The sequence below is a fragment of the Patagioenas fasciata genome, chromosome 3 (assembly GCF_037038585.1).
Source record: "Patagioenas fasciata isolate bPatFas1 chromosome 3, bPatFas1.hap1, whole genome shotgun sequence".
Taxonomy (NCBI): domain Eukaryota; kingdom Metazoa; phylum Chordata; class Aves; order Columbiformes; family Columbidae; genus Patagioenas; species Patagioenas fasciata.
In genome coordinates this window covers 101,234,932-101,250,871 of record NC_092522.1, presented here as the reverse complement: position 1 = coordinate 101,250,871, position 15,940 = coordinate 101,234,932, and the positions used below count along the sequence as shown (strand labels likewise).

Genomic DNA, 15,940 nt, shown 5'->3' with positions numbered 1-15,940 from the left:
AGCAGGTTGTACCAAACAGGGCTTTTCTCTTATTGTCCTTCAGCTCCAAGAAGCACTTGCTCAAACTTAGAAGACAGGAAGAACGCATTTTGAGGTTGGACACATATTTTGCGGCATAGGTCAGTCAATATATAGGAAATATCATGTTGTCTTTTAAGTACTGGGCAGATTTGCAAATACTATTTACTTTGAGCTACTGAAATACATGTTCTGTATTTCATATGACTTAGAAAAATCTTGTTGTTGACAGACTCTAATGAAATACTTAATGCAACTGTGCTCCTAAGAAATATATAAAGGAAAGCTGAAGTATGTCATTTATAACTCAGCCCATATTCCAGACCCCAAAAATAAGTGTGTTGTAATTTAGACTACAGATACGCAACTCTTCAGGATTCAGAGATTAATGATAAATAAAGGGGCCAGTTAACTTAATACCACCTTTCCAGTGTTTCATTAATAATAATCCTGCTACAAATGTGCATTAGAACTCATAATGATGTTCACCAGATGTCTTTGCTGGTCAGAAAAGAAAATGCAAACTCTTTTTCTCTTTTTTTTCTTTTTTTTTTTTTTCAATAAAAGCAACATGTAAAATAAAACAGACACAAAGAGCATAGAAGAAAATCGCATAGCAAGGGTGGGGAAGCAATTAACTTGAAAAATGTATAACTGAAAATTTAAAAATGGTTTGGCTAAGTTTTCTGCTTGGTAACTGTAATTAAAGAAGATTGCTTGTCTTCCTGAAGCAATAAAAGAAAATGTCTGCTTAGGAAGTGGCCTCAAACTTGCAAAACTATGCGGTTCTGAAGGAAAATTAAATAATAGTTTGGAAGAAATTAACTTTATTCCAATTTCTACCTTTTGTGTGCATCCTTCCGCCTTCTTCAATCTTTGAATCACTTTGAAGTGCACTGACAGAACATTTTCCCAGAATATCCTATACCATCTTGTATGCTATGTACTGCAGCATAAAAGCTACAATTCAAAAGCTGACTTTGCAGGGTAATATCAGGACAGGCTGCAGGTTTCCTAATTTGTGTGGATCCAGTATTTTCACTTCCCTATACACAAGGTATTAAGGAACCGTTAACAAACATTTATGCTCTAAAGCTGAAGAAGCAGCTGTAGGATGTCAGGCTACTCTGGCCTTGGTTTATAATAATTTTTTTTAAAAAAACAAGTTTGGCAAAAGTAGTGGTCTGATTAGTAATACTTCCATGACATTTCATGTAGAAAAAGTTGTGAGGAAGGGTTTCTTTCTGCACATTCTAAACAGGCATGTCTGGATCTGGCTTTGGAGCTAGTACAAGAACCCAGTGCAATTCTGTTGTGTGGATTTAACTCCAGACTTTTAGCCAAAGAGCTTGTTCTGATGGTGGTGAGTTTCAGCTTCAGATGCTGAAGGAAAACATCATGACCATGCTGAAGCACACACATGTGGCATAGACAAGATTTTCAGCCAAGGAAGACTGGGCAGAGAAGAGTAAAACTTTGCTTTTAAGCCATGCTTTGTGTCTTCCCAGGCTGTGACACTGCAGGATTCTTTAATGTTCAGGAGTTTATGCAAATCCAACGATGTGTATTAAGACAGTATGAGGTATGTCCTCACTATTGTATAATGGGGCCCTATGTCTGATTTCAATCATCTAACCCAACCTGTGCAGTAGAATGCCTAGTATTGCAATCCTTCTGCTGTAAGCACCCTTACTCAATATCTTACTAGATGTCTTATTGAGTGTATACACTCAGATTTTGAGTTCATATTATTTCATATTTAATACTAATTATATTAAAGTTATGATGGATGTGTTTAAAATACATTGTTGCATTGTTAACATTTTTCTTAAACTCTTTGAGTATGAAACTCAAATGTGGAATTTAAGCTGTGAGTTCTTGGAACTTCCAAGAGCAATTAAATGTGACTACTTATGTGAAGCTGAAAGTAATGCTATAGAAAGTCTTTTGGCTAAGAATACAACAAATGTTGATTACAGATGAGTGTTTCACTTGTCAGGCTGGCAGTAGACTAAGGCATCATCAGTAAGTATTGCTGGCAAGAAGTTAGAATTTGGAAGCTTACTTTTCCAAAACTACTGCATAGAATTTCTCTCAAGTATTTCTATAGAAAAGCTTCATCTTTTCCTCATTTGAAATTTTATTCTATTCTATTATTTATCATTTTTACATTTCACATTTTCAAATTGTGTGTATTTTCAGTTCTGAGTGTTGTATAGCTTATATAATGTTGTCTGAGTGCATGTTTAAAATGAATTTTTAAAAATATTGAATATGCTACATTTTGTTACTTCTGAAGCCTTAAATAGTATCTGGGGTTTATATTTTTCAAATTTACCCAGCAACAGAATGAAATTACCATTTGTATGTTGAAAAGGCTACTTCTTATACTGTCTTTAATATCTAGCTTGTCAATGGTATCTAAACTGTGTTTTATTTATACAAAGATTTTTCATATAATTAACAGCTATACGATCATGGTGGACTCTGTTAGTCTACAGGGATAGTTTCAAGAAACTCTGTTATTAAATGTGACTAATTGCTTGAACATTTAATACAGAACAATTCTGTACTGATAGAGAGGTCGGATGGAGTTGCATCAGAGTATGTTCTCTGTTCTGTGATGCATTAGTGAGTAAAATGAGTTACCCTTGAGTGTTTTTTGGCCCATGCTACCAGCTGTAATCCAATTCAAAATATTTTTGTGGTCTCAGTTCAATATATTACTCAAAGGAAACTGAATATTAGCAGAGACTTTGGGAGCTTACTGCTTGCAGTTGTGGTAATATATTGGGGGTGAAGGGTGTTGCAGAAGTGGGAATGAATATTTCTTATGAGAAGTAATTATCTAGCGAAATAATTTAAGTTCATATATTGATTTTGAAAATTACAAGCTGTTTGAAATCATTGTATGTAAGTCAGTCAGTCTGCTTTTTCTACAAAATTTAAATGTTTATGTATACATATTTGTGCATGTTTACGTAGCTACAAGTAGTTCTTAGCTAAGATTTTCAAAACCTCTTCTTACATATGTTTTTTTATTACGCTCTTGTATTCAGTTACATATTTCTCCGGCACTGCTAAAATTCATGTTCTGTCCTACCTTTGTGCATACTAGAGGCTTTCATGGTCATTGCTGATGACCAAAAGATGCTTCTTTCTTTTCTGACCGCTGTAACACCAATTCTGCAAAAGCTCATTTAAATTCTGAATGAGACAACGCTCCTATTTCACACATAAGCTATGGAGGGTATTGCAGGAGAAGGGAAGGGTTCTTTTTAAGATATCTCAGAATTTCTGGTTTAAGGTTTGTAGTACTCTTTGAGTACACTTTGTGTGTTATATTTCTCTGACAAATTTTATTCACTGGACAAGATTTAAGAGTGAAAGAATATTTACTTTAAAACCTGGACTTAAAATACTTAAGTAGTGAGGAAATTTAAAAAAGCTACAGTATCAAAATAAAATAAAATTATACTTTACAATAAATACAGTCTTGTTTTGGCAGCATCTCAGACAATTTCTGCCTTACTTTTGTAAGAAACCAAAATAATTTTAAATTACAGGTTTTCTTGGTTGAAGGTTAGCTGCCTTTTGCTTTCCACCTGATCATGAGAAGGAAAAGGCAGAAGACAAATACTGTCCTTTTTTCTGTGGCATCCAAGACTTGGAAATCCTTTGCTTTTTGTTTTTACTAATGAAAATTTACATTCCTGTCTTTTGTTATATCGGATGCTTTGATACCAGATATGCTGAAGAGGTTTTCTTCCTTCCTTATCCTCAAATTTTAATACTTCTAGTATATGTTTTAATTAGTACAGCCTCTTCCCTAGCTGATCCTGGGATTATGAAGTAGTTTAGTCCTTTTAATGGAAGACTATCTAATTTAAGGGGCTTTTTTCAGAGGGGAAAACTTGTCAGATTTTTGACATTTTCTTGTTTCTTTCATGTCTCTAGCCATCAAGGACACTAGTTATGACGAGTATGTCTTCTGAGTAAGTATTGAATATTTTGACTCTTTAGCCAGCACACCATTTAAACTTGAATGTTGATAATCTTTTTATGCCTATACAAAATGAAATTTGTCTTTGGACATATGTTAAAATACTTTATTTCATTCTGTATTCTTAAAACACGTACATACATGTGTATGTCATTGCTATGTACAGTGTGTGTGTTTATGTTTGTGTTGCTATGGTGCAGACTAAAGTAGCTTTTACATAGGTGAGCTCAACAGGGCTTCAGAGCAATAAAACTAAAAACTTAAGCGTGTTTTGAATTTTTCTGAAGGAAGTATAAGAAGTAGTTTTTCTGTAGTGAATGGTTCTGACTTTCAGTCCAAGACTTAGCTTTTTCCCCATACATTTTAATTATTTCTGTTTAAAAAGTCATAATCCGAAACATTTTAAAATGTTTTCTTTCATCCAAATAGTTGCTGAAGAAATAGTTAGCCACTTAGTTTCAAAACATTAGAAGCAGCTACCACTGCATATTTTGGGGGAGAGTTAATAATTTTCTGGCATGCTCTTATCATTCTCCTAAAAGTCTTACAACATTAAGAACATCCAACAAAAACATAATTCCGTTTTTCATACTACACTTCCTTACAGTTTTTTCAATTATTTTTCAAAACTCAAGATATTTCTACTACCCACAAATCTGTTTCAAGTTTAAAGTAATTAAATCTTGACAGTTACATAGATATAAGTACTCAGAAACAGTACTTAGCGGCTGTCCTTTCAGAAGTGATTTGTAAATGGTGATCAATAGCTATTAATAAGTGTGCTAATATATATCAGAAACATAAAATGGAGTTAATACTTTTCTTGTGTTTAATGTAACTGGGTGCTAGTAACACCAAGGCTACAGGCTCCCTTTGCAAGTCATGCAATACAAGATCACTGTGGAGCAGGGAAAGATGACAGCTATAGTGGAGACGGGAGTAGCGGAAAACAGAGGCTGTGGTCCACCTAACAGAAGAGAACAAATCCTAGCAGAGCTGGGGAAAACGTTCTTTTATTTAAAAAGGTCTTTAATATATTATTTCTTTTATGTTGCTTGTATGGTGATTTTTTCCCACTAGCCAATTACTATTTTATTAAATAATGATGTCTAGTGATAACAATTGCTTTTCTTCAGAACTTTGTATCAAGGTTATACTTTTGGCTGCCTACAGTTATGGACATTCATCAACCCGTAAATGGGTGAAGGGAAAGGGATTGCTTCTGAAAGAGCTAAAGAACAGAAAATAGTCCTCCAAATTGTACGACCCAATAGCCAAAAGCCAATTTTACTACCCATTAGCTACAGTGTCAAAAGTTGTTCATCAGAATTTATGTTTGAAGATCATGAGTTCAGTGTTTTTATGGCATTGTGTTTTGAGACAATATTAAATGCTGCTCCTGACTCACAGCCAGCAGTTACCTGTTTTTCTGAATCACCGTTTTGCTGTAAATTTGCACCCAGCAATTTTTGCAGCCAACTGAAGTATAAACTAGTGAAACTTCACTGTAATTTACGAGGTATTAGATTTGATTCTTGGACAACAGGGCTTTTTCCTCTCAATGTAAGGAATTTTGTGTAGACACAAAGAGGAAGAAAAGTATTGGATAGAGCATGGAAATGCATCCCCTGAGCACGCAGTCTAGGCCGGGCCAGCCTCTGTGGGTTGCAACGTTGCAAAATCATTCCCTTGTAGGCTATGTCAAGTTAAAACTCATCAAATGAAAAGAAAACATTAATATTCCAGTAACATTCAAGGCAACATAGCCAAGGCCAGAATTCCCAGTAACCAGTGTCTGGAGTGAGGCAGTTGAGTCAATGTTTTGATTTTTTTTTTTAAGTGTCTTCACATAAAATAGCATTGTTTGACTTAAGTGTGAAGTTAATTGTCTGCACTTGTTCGCTGTTACTTTTAATTTATTTGTTTGAATCTCCTTAAACAAATAGATTGTTGCATTCTCTGTGAATAATTATTTTGCAGATTTTGTTAGAGTTCCTCTAAATAGGGTCTGCTTTAGCTGGAGTATTTGGGGAGTTGCTGGGTTACTTTCTGTAGAGCAAAATGTAGTGAAAATAAAAGAAACCCCAAAGGCTTCTGGAGGTGTTCTGAGTGTGCTCGCATTATGTCAGTGATTAACTTAAATGTTTTACCTGAGAGGATCACCATTGTGATAGATGTGACAGTGTTCGAGGTTGCACTTCATTGTTTTATCTCATATAGCATGCTGTGGACATTTCGAAGTCAGCCAAGGGGAGCAGAGAGGTCACCAGAAATGAGCTTTCATTTACAGACCTTTAATGATCATTTCTAAAAATGATTTATAATAAAAATAATAAGAGCTGTAACCTGTTCTCATGCAACAGCTTTTCTGTAGTGACAGCAAGATCTCACTGTTTTCATGGTAATATGAAGTTCTCTAGTGTAGCTATGTAGAGAACTCAAATTAGAATTCCAGTTGTAGGTGGCCATTCTGGATTTTATATTTAATTGTAATTTTATTTAAGGATAAGTGAATTTTTAATGAAACATTAGCACAGATGTATAGGTACGAAGCCAAAACTTTAGGACTTCTTTCTAAATTTAGACACAGCATTTTATTCAGATGCTGGAAATCTGGTGCTTCCTAACGAAAACCTCTTAAGATGCTGTGTCTAAATGTTTACATTTCTTGGTAATACTTTTTTGATAGTACTACAGAAACAACCAAGAGTGAGGCTCTGTTGCACTAGGCATTCCATACAAACAACCTTAGATAATTCCTGACTCAAAAGCTTCTATTTAAACAGATAAGATAGATGGGGGGCGGGGGCAGAAGAGCTTTGATGTGCAAGTAGATATGATTGTGTGATGACAGAAAAGGGTCTGTTTGGACTCTGTGGGAAGGCTAATGAATTTAGGGTAGCAAATGGGTAGGGGCTTAGTGAGAAAAGGATAAGAAATGATTAGTGAGGAAAGAAATGAGGTGAGTTTCAGTTAATTTGTATGTATGGTTTTATAATTATGCATATCCATTCAATGTTATATGAGTTTTTTCCTTTTCTCTGTTTAGGGAACAAAATACAGTAATCCAGGTGGTGAATAAACTCGGAGACTTTTTGCTCTCAGATGATGTATGTGAAACAACAAGTCATGTAGTTACAGGGAGTCCTCGTCGTACCTTGAATGTTATGCTGGGAATTGCTCGTGGGTGTTGGATTGTTTCTTATGAATGGGTAAGGAATAATTTTTAAATTTACTACAGAATAAATTAAACTTCTTTTTTATAGCTGAAATATCAACCATATAAAAATGTTTGTGTCCATGTTATGTACAGTCATGCAATGTTCAAATATTTAGGTTTTCCTAGAGAAAATTTGCCTGTGTGAAGCTCTGTTACCATGACTTACAGTCTTCCAGTACTTAATCTAACCAAACTATTCCTGTATTGTGCTTCACTATATATTTTAGAAATTAGTGAAGTCTCATCTCATGGATGAGAAACTCATGTCACATTATTTTTGAACATATTAAAGGCATTGAGACGATAGTTGAATTCATCCCAAAAGCCTCTCAAAGTGTCTTCCATTGAGGTCACTGCTGCCTTGATTCTGCTTTTGAGGTCATCCAGATTAGTCACTAATGCTGGCACAAAAACACGGTCTTCAACATATCCCTACAAAAAAAGTCTCAGGCTGTAATGTCTGGGGACCTTGGGGTTCATCTTTTTGAAACACCCTGTATTTCTACTATGTTCTGGAACACATACTATGTTCAGCGTCCGTAAAAATGGAGGGGAATTATTAGATATTTTGCTGCATGGTTGGAAAACTGTAAAATAGAAATAAATAAGGAAAGCTATTTGTAGATGAGTAGTTCAGAGACTTTGTAATTTACAGAAATTGTTCCCAGATGTCCAGATCAAATAAGCAGTGTATAGCCTCAGAATTTCTTGTGGATTACCACAGAAAGTTACCAGACTGTTACAGTAAAGTCAAGAGAATCATGCTGAGTCTGGCTGGGATAGAGTTAATTTTCTTCATCATAGCCTGTATGCTGCTCTGGTTTTGACTGGTGACCAAAACAGTGTTGATAACCCACCAGTGTTTTTAGCTATTGCTAAACAGTGCTTGCACAGCCTTAAGGTGTTCTCTTTCTCAGTTAGCCCTCCCAATGACTGGGCTGGGGGGCCACAGGAAGTTGTGCGAGTACACAGCTGGGACAGCTGACCCCAACTGACCAAAGAGATTTTCCATGTTGTATGACATCATGATCAGCTATAAAACTGGGTAGGAATTTTTCCGAAGCAGCCATTTCTTGGAGAGTAGGCATCAACCTACTGGTGGGAATAATTACTATTAAATCAATTGAGGTATTTTTTAAGCTTTATTTTTGCCTTTTCACCTATTAACGGTCTTTATTTTAATCTGCAAGGTGTTTGGGTTTTGTTTGTTTGTTTTTTATGTTTCTTTTGTTTTGTTTCTTGCTTTTGCCCATTTAGTTGTTTTCTCCATTTTCCTGGGGAGGGAGCAGTGACTACGTGGGGAGTTACCCGTCAGCCTAGGGTTAAGCCACTTCAACTGCTCCCTGTGATAATAGATGTTAACCACTCAATTTGACATTGCAGATGACAGTTTTTCAGCTTTCCTCAGGTTTCCAGAGTTGTAAAACATAACTGTGGACTTTATATGGAAATAGCTGTTCATCTTTTACAGAAAAGAGCTGTAGGATGCCTTTTAATTTTTTTTTTGTTGTTGTTCGTTTCCCTTTTCTTATGAAGACTTTAAAATTTGGTTGTTGGGCTGAAAACCAGTATCAACTACTGTTGCCTTTTTGTTTTCAAGACATCTGGTGGGTGTGGAGGTTGAACTAGACATTCTCCAAAGGTCCATTTCAGCCTTGACTTTTCTGGGAGTCTATGCATCTATGAATGAAATACATTGAAGTATCTGTGCCACATTTAGCTTTGTAGGGAGTTTTAAACATTAACAACATATTTGCTAGAAGTTACTTTCTCATAACACTGGAATCAAGCCTGAAAGCTATTTCCTTAAGAGAAAAATTCAAATAACTAAAAATGCAGATAGCTACTAATAAAAATCCAGTAGAGTACTTTCCTATCAATGTACCTAAGGCAATATTTGGATAATCAGTATTCTGGCAATTGCTGTCCTGGGATTTCATTACCTGTATTATGCACTGTACTTTTATGAATGAATCCATGGTGAAAATATTAACACATGCCAGTAGTGACTAGGAGCAATGCCAAATTTCTTCCTGCTGTCTTATGGGTTACCTTTTAGACTCATCACGGGACCATCTTTGTACCTCGTGTAATACCAGTAAGTTAACTGGAAGGGTTCCAAAGATTTGTTTGTTGCTGTAAATGTTATTAGACCTAATGATGAAGTTATATTAACTCATTTTTTTGAGCTGCTGTTGAGACAAAGTTCTGGAGTTACTAGGAGAGCTACATGAGAAGAAACTATAAAAAAAACCTTCAGAATTCAGTTCTCCAAATGACAAGTTTGTTCAGTCCTTAGTATCTGCTTATCTGTCAATATTGTTATTTTTAATTTCTTAGACCTGTGCTTAAACCTTTCACTGAGGCTGTGTACAACCCTGTTTATAGATGTCAAGTAATTAAATAAATTCACAGAAGTCTTCCTTTGAACTTTTTAAAAAACAGTTTCTTAGTCTGGTTAAATATATGCATCTTATCACATAAGAGCATTTTTGTCTTATTTCTAATTGTGCCATAGTCATAATTTTTCCATCTGTTTACCCAGAATAGTTGTTGAATACTTTAACCAGAGAAGAGAAAACTTTAGCCTTTCTTAGCCATCAGGAGGAATTCTGTAGAAAATGAGTCAGGAGAATTTCATTTAAGCAAAATCATATTTTTATTTTATTAATGCTAAAATATTGAATCTTTTAATGCCTTTCTATACTGTATTCAATCCTACCATAATACTATAATTAGTAAATACCATTTTTAAAAAGTACCATAGTACTAATAGTACTATAATTGATAAAATACTTCAAATTAGATACTTCAAAGAATCAGTCTATTTAGAGAAGTCACTGGTACTTTTTAAACAAGGCATTAATCTTGAGGACTGATGTTTCTCAACATTCTAAGCAGCTGAAATATTTTTTACTGTTGCCTTTTTTCATGGAACATGGGGAGACAACCTAGGCCATTTTTTTCTCTTCTGAGAAAAACTTAAAGTTGTCTTTTTAAAGATGGATGTTGGAGAAATATATTTATCATTAGGCACTTAATCTTCATAGCAGTCCTTTTTGCATATATTTCAAGATAAGTATTCAAGTACAATACAAATGCCATAATGATCATTCAGGGTATTAGCTGGATGAATAAGAGGCCTTAAATAACGACTAGGCATATGGTATTTTCAGACTCTTGAGAACCTGATGTTCAACATAAATTTTCCTATATTGTGTTAATAAAAGAACATAGCTGGTATGATAAATGAAAACTTCACACCATATTTAACCTTATAGCGATGTAATCTGCAGGATGCTTGCTGGAGCTCGATACCTGAATTAGATAAAATAGTCTATACTTGAGGACAAAGTAACAAACGATTAATCTATGTGAATCTGGAGTCCAAAGTGAAAAGCAGACATTCACAGAAGATGTCCACAGAAAAACCATCTTTTCCCATTCTCCTCTTTCCTCCCCATTTCCTCCTTTCTTACGTTCTTCATGACCATTCTTCTAACGTTCAATGCATACTTAATATCTCAGTGTTACCAGCTGTATTGTCCTAACTTTCGATATTCCTATGCAGCATTCCTGCTTGATCTCTACTGCTTTATCATTACATTTTAAGTTAAATCTTCTTTTGCAACTGCACATTTGAGAACTTTAGCTTACCTCAATATAAACACTTTAATGTTCTGAAGTATTTCAGGTTTTCTTGGTCCTTTTCCACATTCTAAGGAACTGTTGAATATTACTGACTCAACAAGAAAAATTACTCAAGAATAATATTGCGTATCAGAACTTGGTTTTGTCTTACTTGATTTTGAAGCATTTTTTAGTGTTGCTGTGAAAAGACAGAGGTTGAAAATGTGGCTATACCAAAGTCAGAAGCAAACTTTCAGGGACTTAGAATGGAGAGATCTTGCCTTTGTGTTCATGAAAACTGAATGTTTTAGTGAATGGTAACCTAATTATTTACTGCGGGACCTGCTCATGAACTCTGTATCTAATTTTCTTTTTATCTAGAAAAGTAGATACGGTGCCTTTGTACTCAATTCCAGAGCCATGATAGACAAGCTTTAATCCATCTTTTGTTAAGATAAACAAAATTCATTTCTAAACAAAATTCTGTAAATACTACAAGGATGTATAGAGGTTGTTACTGTAAAATTGGCCTGGAAAATGAAATGGGATTACTTAATCATAACTAATCTTTTCAGTTTATGTTTTAATCCATTTGAGTTGTTTGCCAGTTACTCTTGGTACAAACATCATTTTGGTGCTATAAGGACATGATGTACATATTATACGGCATGGTACATCTGTTCCTGCTCAAGATTATTTACAAAGAAATTATTTTCATGCAGCATGTCTCTAAGAATTGTGTTAGAAGTTACAATGTTCTTGGTTCAGTTAATTTATACTGTGATTAAAAGAGAAATTACTTGGATTAGGAAGTTTCTTTTATTTGCAGTAAATATACACAGCTATAAGTATAAAGCTAACAGATTTCAATATTCTTATTGTACATTGTAAAAAGTAGTTGTAAAAAATATATACAGGTACCACCTTAAAATTTATAACTCAAATCCTAAGTTGCAGTCTTAACTGTATGTTTTTAAGACGTTAGTATTTTCTTGACTTAACACAGCAATGTGTTACTACATTTTGAATAGTTTTTGAAGGTCATTGGTTTATTCATGTGATTAACTATTATTTTTAGGTTTGGTATGATATAATGACTATAGAAATTATTTTATCTTTTTGTACAGCTGTTGCATTTTCAAAAATTTGATGGTGTGTATTCTAAAAGTAAACATAATATTCTTTGGAGTTTTGTAATGAAATTCAACAATAAGTTTGAAGATGTGCTGCTTTTCATTACAAACAAAAAAAATACTGTTCACTTCCAATAGCATGCAAAATTGGACATCTCCCATCACGCCCCCCCCCACCCCTCTTCCCAAGTAAAACATCACTTGCCACATCACACACAACACCAGCTTTTGTAGCAGTTCATATTCGAGGTTGCTCGTTCCCCTGAAAGTCATCAAACATAAGCTACTTTGGACTGAAGAATATAGAACTTGGTTTGATAACAAGATTGCTTTCTAAATTCAGTTTACAATTTGTTGCTTATAGCAACAGATTTAAGGCAAAAGTGCCGTTTACAGAAAGTTATTTTTCTACATACAATTAAAACATTTTATAAGATATACATTACTAGTTTATAAATAAGTCTGTTCAGCTTAGAATCTTGTTTACCTAGTGAGCCATAAAGGATAACTTTATGATGCTTGATATCTATTATGCCAATTTTTGTCTAAGGGGAACATGTCATAGCACTGCTTCCCAAATTTTATGAGGCAAAGTATTATAATTTTAATAAAAAGTAAAAATATATGGATTTGTATGGCATCTTGTCGAGGGTTAAGATTGCGGGGTGACAATCAAACCCTGGCAGATGTATTGTTAACCTCCTCTCCCCCCCACTTCCCCCTTTTGCCCCTCCCTCTCCCGCCTTCCCACTCAGGACAGGCGATCGGGAGGGAAAGAAGGACAGAGAGAAGAGAGTTGGAAAAGTTAAAGATGTTTTACTAATGCTACTAATAAGAATAGAGAAAATAATACAAAATATACAAAACCAATCTTGTAAGTCTCAGCAATTGCAGAACCAGCACCCAAAGTCCTGGATTAGACTCTGTAGCCAACCGGAGCTGGATTCAGTCTCTCACTAGGCCTCAGTTCGCAGGGACGACCAGCAAGGTCCTCTCCTAATGTTGGCCATAAGCAGAAGGGAAGGAAAAAGGGAACGAGATCCTTGTGATCTCCCACTTTTATATGAAGTATTCACGTGAATGGAATGTTATACACCATTGGTCAGTCTGTCGGTCATCAGTTTTCTCGTTGCCCCTCTCGCGAGATGTCCATCCGTGCTTATCAATAAGTTTGCATTCCATTGCTAGGTTTAACCAAAACATGTGTTGGGTTCTCCAGGAAAATGCAGCTAACATGAAGGCTTTAGCTGACAGGCAAAAATTCACTAAAAGAGAAACTTGTTTTTAACGAAACCAGGACACATCTCCTTCCAAAAGAAAAAAAATACAGAATATTTCAGTTAATTGTGAACAAAGCATGGGAATAATTTAACGCACCAATGAAATTCAGCTTGTTCTAAGGTGGATAATGACAACAGTTTAATGGTGCATGGCTGTGCTAACAGTAAGAAACAGACATCATCTATTTGAAATGGCTAGAGAACCATTTAGGGAAAATGTGACTGCCAGAGATAGAATTGTCCTAAGTGCAGGGATTTACTTTCTAATAAATTCCATAGATCTAATTTTGAGGGTATACACGCACTTTTTGTTCACATAATTCTACCTGTTGCTATAGGAGCAGCAGGGTATTGGGGAGTTGCTGTGGGTTTTGAGGTTGCGTGTATGAATCGTGCTGTGTCTCATTAGTGAGTAACAATGCTTTTTTTTTTACTCATATTTAAGGCTTGCCAAATGACAACTATAGGAAGGATGTTGCAAAGCTCAAATATCTGTAAAAGGGGAAAGTTATTGAATTGTGTGACAGTGGACAAACTTGGCAAAGAACTTACCGGTCTCTTACTTATATGAGAAGCTTTATGGCTCAGCTCACATTGATGAAGCCAATGAGGAAAATAAATCCCTCTTCCTTCATGTTGTGCTTCAAATTTAAATTAAATAGAAATTAGAAGGAAAACGCCCTTTATACAGCTGAAGGACAGAGCCATGGTAGGAACTTCAGTCTTGTTTCATTTTCTCCTAAAGATGCCGCTTTTACCACTAGAGGAATAGTCTCCGAACACTCTTTGTGAGGCTTTTAATATTACAGTCTGCCAGATGCAACTTATCATTATAAATTGTTTTGAAGACTGGTTTAGAAAGTCAACCCAGGAAAAAATGTTGAATAGAATATTTTGGGGAAAATTTTACAACAACAACAAGAAAAGTGTATTTCAGAAACTGAAAACATAACCACTTCAAGTAGTGGATAAAAATAAAAATAATTCAACTACTATATTAATTTGCCCATCTTATCAGTAGAGGATAATTTCTGTGACAACCAGAGGAAATATTTTAATATAACCTTAGTTTTCAATATGTAAACATGAGTAGTCCCTGAGGAGTTAAAGTGAACCATTGTGTGATGACCCTTATGGGAACAGAAGACTGAAACTTGTCCAAAGTGGTCTCCAAGGTTCACATCAATCCAGTGCTTCAGAGCTCAGTTGAACATAAATTATCACATTAATCTATGCAGTCAGGACTCTGCACTGTTAGCAGCTGGTTTTTGTGATCTAGAATGTGCAGTTGACAGAAGAGGATACCAGTGAATTAAACAGAGTTTTTCTTCTTTGCAGGCTGATTCACGTGCGGATTATGTACAAGAGCTTAATAGGGGCTGATACTGGTCCAATAGTGTTCAACATTTTCATTTATGGTCTGGATAATGGGACAAAGTCCACCCTCAACAAGTTTGCAGATGTTACAAAACTGATGAGTGTCTGCCCACACCAGATGGGTGTTCCCATTCAGAGAGAGCTTGACAGGCTGGAGAAATGGGCCAACAGGAACCTTCTGAAATGCAGTAATGAACCGAATCAAGAGAACAGAACTGATATAGCAGACTCCCCTTTTCAAATCTTTACTCCAGTTTTATGTATTGTGATGCAAAAGGCTCATTCTTCTAATATCCTCAGAAGGTTTTGAAATTTAACATAGCTATGCGTAGAAATATGACTTTGGTATTTTAATGGTTTGTTTCAGCTGTAAAATTTGTACCTGACTGCTTGATTTTTTTTCACAGAATCATTTGGTTTGGGTAAATTAAACATAGAACCAACCAATGTAACTTCATTGTTACTTCTAATTACACATTCAAAGACTTTGCTATTTTAGAAATTGTAAGAGTTCTACTTACCACTTAACTTGTTCTAGGTTCTTTGGTCTTTGGAATTGGGCCATTGGATCTCAGAGGAACCATATGAACTTTCATCCACCTTTCCTGCAGCTCCTGTAAGTTTAATGGCCCTTTAAGCTTGTGAACTTTCTTTTGTTTATGTGCAAAATGACTGGCCTTCTAAATAGCTTTTGTGAGCTAGAAGGCCTAAAAGCACAAATATTTTTTTGAAGCAAATACTTTAAGGAGTTATTTTCTCCACCCACTACTTTTTGAAGTGTATGTAAAGACTTTGGTATACATGGAAAATGCAAAAAATGGATTCACCAATTAACATCTGAATAAATTAGCTTCTTATTTGAGTATAAATGCCCTTTTTTTTTGTTTCTGGCATATTTAATTTCTATCTGTGCTTGCATATAAACTGGAGAGGCATGTTGTTGCCTAATGGAAAGATGTGTCAGGTCATAGACTCAATATTTTCAGTCCAGAAATGACTGTGGCACTGGAAAATTATTATGGGCTTCTAAAACTACTAAGTAGGTAAAATGAAGCATTTTTCCTGCCTTTAATGATAGTTCTTAAGTACTGAATTGTGAACTAGTGCAAAAGTATACCTATGGGGCCATGGTATATCTGTACAGATACAAGTGTATCTGCACTCCATGGGTTGTAATTGATTAGACTGTAATTTTACTTTGGCTTTAAAACAAGTAAAATTCTAGCAGGTTACTAGTCAATCATTTAATAGTTGTGCCAAAAAGGTTTCACAATTTCTC

At 35.1% G+C, this 15,940-nt stretch overlaps 1 protein-coding gene across 5 annotated transcripts in view; it reads left to right on the top strand.

The window, feature by feature from the left end:
- Nucleotides 1-15,940, top strand: part of MCPH1 (microcephalin 1) — a 127,271-nt gene that overhangs the window by 30,346 nt on the left and 80,985 nt on the right. For 4 of the 5 annotated variants that reach the window (XM_071807001.1, XM_071807000.1, XM_065835951.2 and 1 more), the window contains 3 exons: nucleotides 3,976-4,013; nucleotides 7,071-7,233; nucleotides 15,200-15,277. In XM_071807001.1, the coding sequence (XP_071663102.1) occupies nucleotides 3,976-4,013; nucleotides 7,071-7,233; nucleotides 15,200-15,277 (279 nt within the window). The other variant, XM_071807002.1, reaches the window with a different exon arrangement.